A 15,164-nucleotide genomic window follows, 5' to 3' on the forward strand; every position below is an offset into this window, starting at 1 on the left:
GTTTCCTGATATGGAATCTGGCCCCAGTGAAGATGTGAATATTGCTGAAGTGACAACAAAGGATTTAGAATATTACATAAACTTGATTGATAAAGCAGCAGCAGGGTTGGGGAGAACTGACTCCACCCCTGAAGAAATTCTACCATGGCTAAAGAAAGTTCTACCATGGCTAAAATGCTACAGAGAAATCTTTCATGAAGAGTCAATCTATGCAGCAAACTTCATTGCTCTCTGATTTCAAGAACTTGCCACAGCCAAACAGATCCGTTGAAAGAAGCCACACAGCGCTGTAAATTCCATGAGACAGGCGAAAAACCATGAGCTCCCAAAATGTGAGAGGGGGGAAAAAACCTGCCTCTGAACACACATTCCCCATTGGGGAATCTGAAAATCCAGATCACAGGAGAAGGATTTAACCTTACCTACAGCTGAAATGTATTGAGAGAGCTGAGTGAAATATAAAAGTAGAAGCAGCAGCAGGAAGAGCCTTGTAGGCACTCCCAGTCTCCAGCTCAAGCCCAGGGAAGCCATTCCTGACTACATCTCACAGGGGCCCTCGGGGAAAACAGACAGCAGAATTAGGGAGGGTCATGGGGGGAAAAAAGCTTCCAAATGAAACTCATAATAATTTTGACCAGGCATGAATTTTCTTAAGCAGAATCCAGGGAATGAATGGGAACTGCTGCAGATATGAGCACAAAAGCTGCCCAGTGGGCAGACAGGGAGGCAGACAGGGAGAGGCAGGGCCTGAAAGCCATGCTTGCTTTCTCAGTGGGGAAACTTACATTCAGGGGCAAGGTCTGAGGAGTGAGGGGGTGCACCACAGAAGTAAGACCAGCCTCACCAACTGCATGGGAGCTGGGTGAAGCCTTTCATTACCAGCTATCCCCCACTTCCCTGGCAAACTATATGACACAGCAGAGGCAGCCATAATCCTCTCTGGAACATAACCCTATTGGCCCAAGAACCACCCCCCATCCCCTACAGTGGCTACAGCAAGCCCCACCCAAGGAGAGTCTGAGCCCATATCCACCTAACCCTTCTCCTACCTGATGGTATTTCTCTACCTGCCCTGGTTGCTGAACACAAAAGACAGAAATTCTTGGGAGCTTTATGCCCCACCCATTGCCTGAGAAACCAGAATACTAACCCTGGCCAACTTAAGACAAACTTAGATCCCCCAACTAGCACCACAGCTAGTGCTCTCTTGAAAGCACCACCTCCTGGCTGAAAGCCAACTAACTCAGGCCATTACAGCAACTCATGACAAAATAATCCTGCTCCCAGGAAAGATAAAATAACAGCTAATATACCACTGCCTGCAATATCCTGGCTAACCAGAGGTCCTGAGTCTGTTCACATGACAACTTCACTACTAGCATAACCAGCATTCGAGAAAGCTGACACATTAAATATATCTACAACCAAGGACTCTCACAGAGTCTACTTACTGCCCTGCCACCCCTACCAGAGCAGGTGCTGGTATCAATGGCTGGGACAACTGAAGATGGATTACATCACAGGACTCTGCAGACATTCTTCAGCACCAGTCTTACGGCCTGGTAACTCCACAGTGTGACTAGAACCAGAAGAGCAATAACAATCACACCAATCCAGCTCTCAGGAAGCCCCAAGCCCCATCCCTAGAGGAAGGGAGAGAGCACAACATCAAGGGATCAGCCTGTGGGACAAAAGAATCTGAACAGACGCCTTGAGTTTCAGACCTTTCCACTGAAACAGTCTACTCAAATGAGAAGGAACCAGAAAAGTGATTCTGGTAATATGACAAAACAGGGTTCTATAAAACCCCCCAAAAATCATACTAGCTCCCCAGCAATGGATCCAAATCAGGAAGAAATTTCTGAATTGCCAGATAAAGAATTCAGAAGGTTGATTATTCAGCTATTCAAGGAGATACCAGAACAAGGTGAAAATCAACTTAAAGAAATTTTTAAAAATACAAGATATGGATGAAAAATTCTCCAGAGAGAAACAGAGATCATAAAGAAAAAACAATCACAAATTCTGGAAATGAAAGACACACTTAGAGAAATACAAAATGCACTGGAAAATTTTAATAATAGACTAGAACAAGCAGAAGAAAGTACTTCAGAGCTCGAAGACAAAGCTTTCAAATTAACCCAATCAGACAAAAACAAAGAAAAAAAATTTTAAAAATGAACAAAGCCTCCAAGAAATGTGGGATTATGTTAAACAGCCAACGCTAAGAATAATTGGTGTTCCTGAGGAAGAATAAAAACATAAAAGTTTGAAAAACTTATTTGAGGAAATAATTGAGGAAAAGTTCCCTGGCCTTGCTAGAGATCTAGACATCCAAATACAAGAAGTTCAAAGAACACCTAGGAAATTCATCACAAAAAGATCATTACCTAGGCACATAGTTATCAGGTTATCTAAAGTCAAGATGAAGGACAGAAACTTAAGAGCTGTGACACACTAGCCTCAGATAACCTATAAGGGAAAACCTAAGAGATTAACAGCTGATTTCTCAGCAGAAACCTTACAAGCCAGAAGGGATTGGGGTCCCATCTTTAGTTTCCTGAAACAAAATAACTGTCAGCCAAGAATTTTGTATTCAGCAAAACTAGGCTTCATAAATGAAGGAGAGATAGTCTTTTTCAGATAAACAAATGCTGAGAGAATTGGCCACTACAAGAAATGAAAGACACACTACAAGAAATGCTAAAAGGAGTTCTAAACCTTGAAACAAAACCTCAAAATACACCAAAATAGAACCTCCTTAAAGCATAAATTTCACAGGGCCTATAAAACGATAACAGAATTTTTTTAAAAAAAGGTATTTAGGCAACAACTAGCATTATGAATAGAACAGTACCTTGTATCTCCATACTGTATTAACATTGAATATAAATGGCCCAAATGCTCCTTTTAAAAGACACAGAATGGCAGAATGGATAACAACCCACAAACCAAGTATCTGCTGCCTTCAAGAGACTCACCTAATGCATAAGGACTCACATAAACTTAAGGTAAAGGGGTAGAAAAAGATATTCTACACAAATGGAAATCAAAAGCGGGCAGGAATAGCTATTCTTATGTCGGACAAAACAAACTTTAAAGGAATAACAGTTCAAAAAGACAGAGAAGGACATTATATAATGAAAAAAAGGATTCGTCCAACAGGAAAATATCACAATCCTATATATGCACCTAACCCTGGAGCTCCAAAATTTGTAAAACAATTACTACTAGAGACCTAAGAAATGAAATACACAGCAACACAACAATAGTGGGGGACTTCAATACTCCACTGACAGCACTAGACAGGTCATCAATAGAGAAAGTCAACAAAAAAAGAATAGACTTAAATATACCCTAGAACAAATGGACTTAACAGATATTTAGTCTCAATAAATTTAAGATAATTGAAATTCTATCTAGTATCCTCTCATACCACAGTGGAATAAAACTGAAAATTAGCTCCAAAAGGAACCCTCAAAGCTATACAAATACACGACCAGGCGTGGTGGCTCATGCCTGTAATCCCAACACTTTAGGAAGCTGAGGTGGGTGGATCACCTGAGGTCAGGAGTTCAAGACCAGCCTGGCCAACATGATAAAACCATGCCTCTACTAAAAATACAAAAATTAGCCAGCCATGTACTAAAAATACATGGTGGCACGTGCTTGTAATCCCAGCTACTAGGGAGGCTGAGGCAGGAGAATTGTTTGAACCTGGGAGGCAGAGGTTGCAATGAGCTGAGATCGTACCATTGCATTCCAGCCTGGGCGACAGAGCAAGACTCCATCTCAGAAAAAATAAATAAGTAAAAATAAATAAAATAAATAAAAATTAAAACTATACAAATACATGGAAATTAAAATTTCTGCTCTTGAATAATCTTTGGGTCAACAATGAAATAAAGACGGAAATTTAAAAATTTTTTGAACTGAATGATAACAGTGACACAACCTATCAAAACCTCTGAGACACAGCAAAAGCAGTGCTAAGAGGAAAGTTCATAGCATTAAATACCTACATCACCAGGCGCGGTGGCTCATGCCTGCAATCCTAGCACTTTGGGAGGCCAAGGCGGGCAAATCACAAGGTCAGGAGTTCGAGACCAGCCTGGCCAACATGGTGAAATCCTGTCTCTACTAAAAATACAAAAAATTAGCCAGGTGTGGTGGCGGGCGCTGCTCAGGAGGCTGAGGCAGCAGAATCGCTTGAACCGAAGAGGCAGAGGTTGCAGTGAGCCAAGATCATACCACTGCACTCCAGCCCAGGCAACAGAGTGAGACTCGTCTCAAAAAAAAAAAAAAAAACCCACACCAAAACATCTGAAGGAGTACAAACAGAAAATCGAAGGTCACACTTCAAGGAACTAGAGAAACAAGAATAAACTGAACCCAAACCCAGCAGAAGAAAAGAAGTAACAAACATCAGAGCAGAACTAAACTATAACAAACAAACAAAAAATACCAAACATACACAAAAGATTAACAAAACACTGGTTCTGGATGTGGTGCAGTGGCTCACGTCTGTAATCCCAGCACTTTGGAAGGCCAAGGGAGGCAGATCATTTGAGGTCAGGAGTTTGAGCCTGACCAACATGGTGAAATCCCATCTCTACTAAAAATACAAAAAAATTAGCCAGGTGTGGTGGTGGGCCACCTGCAGTCCCAGCTACTTGGGAGGCTGAGGCAGGAGAATCACTTGAACCTGGGAGGCAGAGGTTGCAGTGAGCCAAGATGGCATCACTGCACTCCAGCCTGGGTGACAGAGCGAGACTCTGTCTCAAAAAAAAAAAAAAAAAAAAAAGCTGGTTCTTTGAAAATATAAACACAATTGATAGACCATTAGCAAGATTAACCAAGAAAAGAAGAATATTCAAGTAAGTTCAGTTAGAAACAAAACAGGAGACATTACAACCGATACAACAAAAATATAAAAGATCATTCAATAGTACTATGAATACTTTATATGCACAAACTAGAAAATCTAGAGGAGATGGATAAATTCCTGGAAATATACAACCCTCCTAGATTAAATCAGGAAGAAATAGAAACTCTGAACAGACTAATAACAAGTAGCGAGACTGAAACAGTAATAAAAAAAATTGCCAAGAAAAAAGTCCAAGAAAACCAAAATAAATTAATTAAATTAAAATTTTAAAATTTTAAGTTCAGGACCAGATGGATTCACAGCTGAATTCTACCAGTCAAAGAAGAATTGCTACCAATCTTACTGAAACTATTCCAAAAGACAGAGAAAGGGAATCCTCCCTAAATCATTCTATGAAGCTAGTATCACCCTAATACCAAAACCAGGAAACGATATAACAATAAAGAAAACTAGAGACCAATATCCCTGATGAACATAGATGCAAAAATCCTCAACAAAATGCCAGCTAACCAAATCCAAAAGCATATCAAAAAGGTAATACACCATGATCAAGTGAGTTTCATACCAGAGATGCAGAGATGGTTTACCATACACAAGTCAATAAATGTTGGCCAGGCATGGTGGCTCTTGCCGGTAATCCCAGCACTTCAGGAGGCCGAGGTGGGTGAATCATTTGAGGTCAGGAGTTCAAGACCAGCCTGGCCAACGTGGTGAAACCCCGCTTCTATTAAAAATACAAAAATTAGCCAGACGTGGTGGCAGGTAGTCCCAGCTACTCAGGAGGCTGAGGCAGGAGAATCACTTGAACCCGGGAGGCAGAGGTTGCAATGAGCTGAGATGGTGCCACCGCACTCCAGACTGGGTGACAGAGCAAGACTCTGTCTCAAAAATAACTAAATAAAATAAAAATAAATGTGATACGTCACATAAACAGAATTAAAAACAAAAATCACATGATCATCTCAATAGATACAGAAAAAGTATTTGACAAAATCCAGTATCCCTTCATGATTAAAACCTTCAGCAAAACTGGCACAGAAGGGATGCACCTCAAGGTAATAGAGCCATACCTCAACATAATAAAAGGCATCTATGACAAACACATGACCAACACTATACTGAATGGGGAAAAGTTGAAAGCATTCCCCCTGGGAACTGGAACAAGACAAGGATGCTACTTTCACCACTTCTATTTAACATAGTACTGGAAGTCCTCACCAGAGCAATCAGGCAAGAGAAAGAAATAAAGGGCATCCAAATTGGTAAAGAGGAAGTCACACTGTCACTGTTCACTGATGATATGATTGTATACATAGGAAACCCTAAAGACTCATCCAAAAAGCTCCCAAATCTGACAAATGAATTCTTTAAAGTTTCAGGATACAAAATCAACGTACACAAATCAGTAGCACTGCTATGCACCAACAATGGCCAAGCTGAGAATCAAATCAAGAACTCAATCCCTTTTATGACAGCTGCATAAAAAAAAATAATAACAATAGAATACTTAGGAATATACCTAACCAAGGAAGTGAAAGATCTCTAAAAGGAAAACTACAAAACACTACTGAAATAAATCACAGATGACACAAACAAATGGAAACACATCCCATGCTCATGGATGGGTATAATCAATACCATGAAAATGATCATACTGCCAAAAGCAATCTATAGATTCAATGCAATTCCCATCAAAGTACCATCATCATTCTTCACAGAACCAGAAAAAGCAATCCTAAAATTCATTGAACCAAAAAAGAGCCCAAATAGCCAAAGTAAGCCAACAAAAAAGAACAAATGTAGAGGCATCACATTATCCAACTTCAAATTATACTACAAGACTATAGTAACCAAAACAGCATAGTACTGGTATAAAAATAGGCACACAGACCCATGGAACAGAATAGAGAACCCAGAAAGAAAGCCAAACACTTACAGCCAACTGATCTTCGACAAAGCAAACAAAAGCATAAAGTGGGGAAAGGACACCCTATTCAACAAACGGTCCTGGGATAACTAACAAGCTACGCGTAGAAGAATGAAACTCATCTCTCACCTTACACAAAGTCAACTGGAGATGGATCAACTCAAACCTAAGTAAGATCTGAAACCATAAAAATTCTAGAAGATAACATTGGAAAAAACTCTTCTAGACATTGACTTAGGCAGAGTTCATGACCAAGAACCCAAAAGCAAATGCAACAAAAACAAAAATAAATAGATGGAACCTAATTAAACTAAAAAGCTTCTGCACAGCAAAAGAAATAATCAGCAAACAGACAACCCACAGAGTGGGAGAAAATCTTCGCAAACTATGCATCTGACAAAGAACTAATATCCAGAATCTACAAGGAACTGAAACAAATGAACAAGAAAAAAACAAATAATCCCATCAAAAAGTGGACAAAGGACATGAACAGACAAAAGAAGATATACAGTTGGCCAAGAAGCATATGAAAAATGTTCAACATCACTATCAAGGAAATGCAAATTAAAACTACAATGAGATACCACCTTACTCCTGCAAGAATGGCCATAATTAAAATATCAAAAAATAATAGATGTTGGCATGAATGTGGGGAAAAGGTAACACTTTTACACTGCTGGTGGGAATATAAATTAGTACAACCACTATGGAAAACAGTATGGTGATTCCTTGAAGAACTAGAAGAACTACCATTTGATCCAGCAATCCCACTACTGGGTATCTACCCAGAGGAAAATAAGTCATTATCTGAAAAAGCCACTTGCACAGGCATGTTTACAGCAGCACAATTTGCAATTGCAAAAATGTGAAACCAGCTTAAATGCCCAAGAACCAATGAGTGGATAAAGAAAATGTGATATGTATATATACCATGGAATACTACTCAGCCATAAAAAGGAATGAAATAATGGCATTCATGGCAACCTAGATGGAGTTGGACCCCATCATTCTAAGTGAAGTAACTCAGGAATGGAAACCCAAATATCCTGTGTTCTCACTTGTAAGTGGGAGCTAAGCTATGAGAATGCAAAGACATAACAATGATATAATGGACTTTGGGTACTCAGGGGGAAGTGTTGGGGGGGGGATGAGGGATAAAAGACTACTACAGTGTACACTCCTTGAGTGACAGGTGTACCAAAATCTCAGAAATCACCACTGAAGTACTTATCCATGTAACCAAAAACCACCTGTCCCCCAAAAACTACTGAAATAACATAAAAATGTTTTTTAAAAAGATCTTTACTAAAGATCTCTATTTGAGCAATCAGGATCTTAATATCTCCTCCAACCTGCTTCTCTCTCAGTAAGCCCTAATAATATCAACTATCTCATGTGCATAAGCCAGACATTTCAGACTAAATTTTGACCCTCTTTCCCTCATTCTAAATACGACATCAAGTTCTGTCCATTTTCCCTTCTTAATATCTCTCAAATTAGCCTTCTACTCTTCATCTCTCACTTTTAAACTATCACTATTGTCTTTCACCTGGACTACAACAAGTTCCTAATTAGTCTCTCCATTTCCACTCTTTTCTCCATCAATTCATTAAACACAGAAAAGTCAAAGTAAGCTTTTAACTTGGATTCAAATAATCTTATCTCGATGCTGAAAAAAAAAACTGCAATTGTATGCCACTGAAAATTTAAAGCATATAAATATTAAGATACCTTATCACACCCTACTTGCCTGTATGATCAGGCTATTCTCCAACCTCTTAACCTCACTTACATCTTCCAGAACAAAGACACTTTTTCAGTCTATTACCTCTCCCATCATCATCCTATCCTAACCGAAACTTTCAATAACACCCCCTACCAACTATTTATCTAGAAAACTTCTATTTACTGAAGATAACTCATGTATGACCTCCTCTGGGAAGTCTCACCTGATCTCCTTCTTCCTTCCCATCTCTTCTTCCTCAACCTCAAAGAATTAGGTTTATTACCTCTGATTCCCATCATATACCACAATAGAGTCATTGCTACATTTTTTACAACAGAACTGTGCTTAAAATGGATGGTTTGCTACTCCCATGAGACTCTGCTTTTTAAGGGTAATATATCTTAGCCATCTCCCTAGCACCCAGGACTAGCACAAAGTAGACATTTAAATATTTGCTAAATAAAATGACTTCAAAATCACCATCACTATCACCATCACACTATCCTGAGTACCTGGGACCACAAGTATGTGCCAATGCACCTGGCTGTGTCTCATATTTACATTCCCACAGTTCCTAGTAAGCTCTTTACATAGCAGATATGAAATAATTTTATGTTGAATGATATACCTTTAAGAAACCAGGGAGGGCTGGGTGCGGTAGCTCACACCTGTAATGCCAACACTTTGGGAGGCCAAGGCAGGCGGATCACCCGAGGTCAGCAGTTGGAGACCAGCCTGGCCAACATGGTGAAACCCCATCTCTACTAAAAATACAAAAAAGAAAAGAAAAGAAGAGAAAAAAAGGAAAAAGGAAAAGAAATTATAAGTTTGTTTTCTTCCAAGTATTCACCTGAAATCTATTAACTCGGAAGGAGGAAAAAACAGTTCTTCAGAAAATAAAGCTTGGCCCTGTCTCCAAGAGCTCTCTCTCATTGCAAGTCTGGTTTCATCAGAGAAGGTGACTTCACAGGGAAACAAATTATATGTAGTTAGTACCATTTTCTTTCTGATTCAGGAAAATTATGAACTTCTAGTACTAGTAAAGTGAATCCTAACATTTACAACATATAAGTTTGAGCAGCCATAACATTTTCCTCAATATGCAAAATATCAAAGAAATTACTGTGATGGTTAATACTGAGTGTCAACTCGATTGGATTGAAGGATGCAAAATATTGATCCTGGGTGTAGAGGGTGTTGCAAAGGAGATTAACATTTGAATCAGTGGGATGGGAAAAGCAAACCCACCCTTAATCTGGGTGGGCACCATCTAATCAGCTGCCAGCATGGCTAGAATATAAAGCAGGCAGAAAAATGTGAAAAGACTTGACCGGCCTAGCCTCCCAGCCTACATCTTTGTCCTGTGGTGGATGCTTCCTGCCCTCAAACACTGGATTCCAAGTTCTTCCGTTTTGGGACTCAGACGGGCTCTCCTTGCTCCTCAGTTTGCTGACAACCTATTGTGGGACCTTGTGATCGTGTGAGTTAACAGTTAATAAACTCCCCTTTACGTCTGTGTGTGTGTGTGTGTGTGTGTGTGTGTGTGTGTATGTATGTGCGTGTGTGTATATATATATGTACATACATTTCCTATTAGTTCTGTCCCTCTAGAGAACCCTTACTAATAAATTACACGATAAGTACAAATTACTTTTTTTTTTTTTGTGAGATGGAGTCTCACTCTGTCACCCATGCTGGAGTGCAGTGGTGCAATCTCAGCTCACTGCAACCTCCGTCTCCTGGGTTCAAGTGATTCCCCTGCCTCGGCCTCCCGAGTAGCTGGGATTACAGGCACATACCACCATGCCATCATAGCTTTTTGGCTATTCATATAACTTATTTTGTGAAGTGTCCAAATTTTTTGCTAGTTTTTAAGTCCTTTGAATTTCTTCTGTATAATACATTGATGGTGGGACTATCAAGTGCTACCACTTTGGAAAAGAGGTTGGCAGTTTCTTAAAATTCTTAAAACATACACCTACCATATGATGCAGCCATTCCTCTCCTAGAGACTTACACAAGAGAAATGAAAGTATATGTCCACACAAAGAATTGTACATGAATGTTCACAGCAGGTTTATTTGTAATAGCTAAAAACTGGAAATAACCCAAATGACCATCAATAGATGAACAGGTAAACAAATTGTGGTATACCCAGAACAATAAACTACTACTCTGCAATAAAAAGGAATAAACTATTGATACATGCATAATCTGGATGAGTATCAAAATAATTATGCTGAGTGAAAAAAGCCACACACACTTCCTTCCACCCCAAGAAGAGTACTCACTATATGTTTCCATTTATTTAAAAATTTCTAGAAAATGCAAACTAATCTATAATTACAGAAAGCAGATCAGCAGCTGCCAGGCGAAGGAGGGATTTAAAAAGAGGCAAGAGGAAACTTTGAGGGGTTTCATGGTTGTTTCCTAGGACAGAGATGTATTTGTGTATATATAGTCAAAATTTATCAAACTGTACGCTTTAAAGCTTATTGTATTCAAGCTCAATAAAGATGAAAAAAACTACAAGAAAAATAATTAAAAAAAACAAAAACCCGGCCAAGCGGGATGGCTCTCGCCTATAATCCCAACACTTTGGGAGGCCGAAGTGGGAGCATCGCTTGAGTCCACGAGTTCAAGACCAGCCTGGGCAACACAGTGAAACCCTGTCTCCACAAAAAATAAACAAAATAATTATGGCCGGGCACAGTGGCTCACGGCTGTAATCCCAGCACTTTGGGAAGCCGAGGCGGGCGGATCACTTGAGGCCGGGAGTTGGAGACCAGCCTGGTCAACACGATGAAACCCTGTCTCTACTAAAAACACAAAAATTAGCCGGGTGTGGTGGCACGCGCCTGTAATCCCAGCTACTTGGGAGGCTGAGGCAGTGAGCCGAGATCACGCCACTGCACTCCAGCCTGGACGACAGAGAGAGACTATGTCTCAAATATATACGTTATAAATATATATATTTTTTAATAAATAAAAAATTTAGCCGGGTGCGGTGGCAGGAGCATGTAGTCCCAGCTACTTGGGAGGCTGAGGTGGGAGGATCCCCAGCCCGAGCAAGAGACCCTGTCTCACAAGAAAATAAAAATAAAAAACTAACAAAAACACCCTCCAGATTCCCAGTCTCAATGTGACCCCATTTCACCGCTGGGAACCGCCCCTTCCCTCCTTAACCCTCCTCCATCTCAAGACTGGCATTCATCCCTTCTTTCGAGGGGAAGGTTGAACCCTAACAGGTTCGCAAACTACTAAGACTCAAAGTACGCCCACTGTATTCCTGGATCCTCACCTCTTGCCACCAACCTCCTGTCTACCTTCACATTCGCACAGTTAGCCTTGCAGGAATAGTAACAAGTGGCCCCCATCCGCCGACCATCCCCTCCCGTTCATGTTCCCAAACATTCATCCACGAAGCGTAATCCGACGGAGCATATCCCGCTCCTGAAATACCACTAACGGGCACAGAACCACCAAAAGCTGAGCTCCTCAGTCGGCCCACCCCCGGGCACGTTGGAGTGTGGGGATTCGAACGCCCCCCAGTCCAGGTTACCTGCCACCGGCTGGCCGCGCCGGGGACAGTTCAGCCACCGCGGCGGGATCTTGTTGTGAGCCATGTCTTGGGGCTGCGCAGAGCTGCCCTCCCTCACCAACGTTCGCCGCGCCTTTGGAGCCGCCTCCCCGTGGTCCGGTGCACACCGGGGTCCAAGACACCCGAATCGCAGCCGTAATCTGAATTCCAGCCTCTCCAATCCGGGTAACGTCAGGGGCGGCGCGCCACTTTCATTCAGGATCAACTCCACAGCTCCAGGAGAACCCACAATGCACCGCAACTTCCGCCCCCGAAGGCCCCGCCCCCTTTCCGAGGTCAGAGGGAAAGAAGAGGAAGCTCAGCGGAAGGATAGCAAAGAGTTAAGGACGCGACGAATGGGAGGAGCGGGCCTTCTCTCTCCCCGCTCGGCACCGCCCCGCCCCGCCCCGTCCCGCTCCACGGACGCGCCGGGACGCTACTGGTTCGCGTTTGCGCATGTGCAATTGCCCTTGTACCGAACTCCGCAGGACGAAGCGTGTTTTTTTTTTCCCATCCAGACAACTTAGAGAAACCCAAAAAAGAGGGAAGCCAAGCGCCTTTCCATGCGTAGATTGCCCGCCACTTCCGTTAAGGCATCTGTTTTACTGATGAAAAGAGGCCTTCTGAGCGTTACCACAGGTCAAGCTTGGCGTCCCAGCCGGATCTAGGTTTGATTTGCAATTAGGGAAAGTTGTTCAAGGGAACAAGTCTTAGGAGAATTCTAAGGGCATGAGATTGGAGTACCAGAAATGGGGAATTTTTCTTTTGGTGAGTACTTACGAGGATCTATGAAGCTTCTGAAATTAATTCCAGAACACTTAGAGTTTTGTTTGTACATTTCTGGATCAAAGTTTCAAGGCATACTGGGGAGTTTGAGAGGGTCCATGTCTCCAAAAAAAGTTACTCATTAATGTGGTATAATTGACAAAGGCAGGAATTGATCAGTGGAGAACCTCTTCGTGGAGGTGTTCTCCTTGGCCTATCAAATAAACAGTGCCTTTTATTTTCCCTTCGAGTTAAGCAGAGGTGCTTGGAAACATTTTATAAATGCCGTCCTTTAACGAGCCTTTCCTTTGTTACCAGATTAAAGTGTTAAATATAAAGCTGGATGATAGCGAATCAATTATAATGTAGTTTGGCTTTAAACACCAATGCTATATTGGAACTGCAAGAACGTAAGGCTGCAGGGAATACATTTTTAAAGCGTCGGTGGGGAACTTTCTGGGACGCTCAACCCCTTGAATGCCTGGACCCCCTCAGTAAGAGTCCTATCAATAGAGACAGTCCAACAGCAATCTCTCTGAGGCAGCCTGAGTTAGGTCACACTTCTGGTCTGTCCTGCTGTTGCATCTGCTCAGAACTGTTAGTGAAGGTGTAAACTCCTCCCCTGACAGAAGAAGATAATACCCAGTTTCCTTTAAGGCCATCAGTCTACCCAAATAATCTCCGATTAATTCCCTTTTCTGCTGATAGAGTGTGTACCATGAACAAAGTGGTAAAAACCTTCCATCCCCAGACCGCCTCCAAGGATGGGAAAGGTGAGCCTGATCCTGGAAGAGTATCTTACCTTCCCCTTCTGGGGATGACTCCCCTTGGTGACTCCCCTTCCCACACACGCTATACCCAGTAGCTCAGTCCTAGGCACACAGAAGCTTCATACCACTGGCGAGCAACTGTTATTGGCTGTAAGGCAGCAGTGTGCACTGGATTTTTATTCTGCTATCCAGTTATGCCCTCTCCATACTCATTGCCACAGAATTGGGAGGACCCTGTGGCTACCTTTTGTCCACAATAGAGAGTAGAGTAGGAGAGTGGCATCCCAATGAGCAGGCAGTTTCTCTCTGCCTGTCAGGAATGCCTTGCCTGATGTGTGTTTCTGCCTATATTGCTCCTAGTCCCAAGTCTCTACTACTCTGTGAGAAGAAAAATAGATGCTCACAGATAGACCAACATGATTCCTCCCCCTCTTCCTGGAACCCCTGACTCACCCTCCCAGATATGTCTTGATCTCCTCTTTATCAGATGTAGATTCTCTTCATTGGTGAGCCTTTCATCAAACATCCATTTTGCCCATAAGGAAGAGTGTGTACATGTAAAAAACAAGATTGAACGTTCTCTTTTGGCAAAAGAGAGAGATCTTATCTGTCTTCCCTTTTCCTAGGACTTTTCCTTGAGAAAAACCTATATTTATTAATCCTTCCTCTTCACTTTGATATGTAGATAAATCTTTTGTTTTTGCAGACAGGGTCTCACTTTCTCACCCAGGCTAGAGTGCAGTGGGCATGATCAGGGCAGCCTTACTGGAGCCTCAACCTCCCAAGCTCAAGCAATCCTCTCACCTCAGCCCCCAAGGAGCTAGGACTACAGGTGCAAGCCACCACACCCCACTAACTTTTTTATACTTTTTTCGTCTCGAACTCCTGGGCTCAAGCAGCCCTCCCACCTCAGCCTCCCAAAGTGCTGGTAAGACAGCCAGGTGGGAAGGATTCCCTGGCAGAGTCTCCTTTTGACCTGAGCACTGGGAGGAATGCACACTGTGGTGGAGCCTTGGGAAATTTGCGCCATTTGCAGTGCGGAGGAGCCTGGCCCCTCCTTTTCCTAGGTGGAACCTGGGATTCAGTCTACCAGGAAGGAAGCACTCTGGCTTTGGGGAGAGTCTCTGTTTCTCTTTTTTTCTTTTTGCCCGATAAATTCCATTCTCACCCTTCAAGGCATCTGTGAGCCTAATATTTCATGGCCATGTGACAAGGACCCAGCTCTTAGCTGAACTAAGGAGAAAGTCCTACAACAGCTTTGGCACCCAATGTGGGGCTTGAGAAGCGGTTGAGTGACACGGGGACTCAAAACCTCTCACTGTCATTTCTAAGCCTTTTCATGCGTGGACTTCTGAGGGTAGGGAAACTGTGCCCCCACTCCCATCGCTCCCTGGGGTCATGGGCCTTTCCATGGCCTTTGCCTTCGTATTTTGGGAAGGATAGGCAAGTCGCAGCTCCTCATTCCCTCTCCCCTCCCAGCTGGGGCTGGGGAATGCCACATGTCCACA

General features: G+C 42.3%; 1 protein-coding gene across 2 annotated transcripts in view; it reads right to left on the bottom strand.

Annotated features, from left to right (window-relative positions):
* RNGTT (RNA guanylyltransferase and 5'-phosphatase) overlaps positions 1 to 12,522 on the bottom strand; it is a 350,620-nt gene extending 338,098 nt beyond the window's left edge. The window contains exon 1 of one of the 2 annotated variants that reach the window (XM_019030091.3): positions 12,104 to 12,522. In XM_019030091.3, the coding sequence (XP_018885636.2) occupies positions 12,104 to 12,167 (64 nt within the window). In that variant the 5' untranslated portion in view covers positions 12,168 to 12,522. The remainder of the gene's footprint in view (positions 1 to 12,103) is intronic. The other variant, XM_055391168.2, reaches the window with a different exon arrangement.
* Between the last annotated feature and the right edge of the window lie 2,642 nt (positions 12,523 to 15,164).

This window comes from Gorilla gorilla, chromosome 5 (genome assembly GCF_029281585.2).
Source record: "Gorilla gorilla gorilla isolate KB3781 chromosome 5, NHGRI_mGorGor1-v2.1_pri, whole genome shotgun sequence".
Lineage (NCBI taxonomy): Eukaryota > Metazoa > Chordata > Mammalia > Primates > Hominidae > Gorilla > Gorilla gorilla.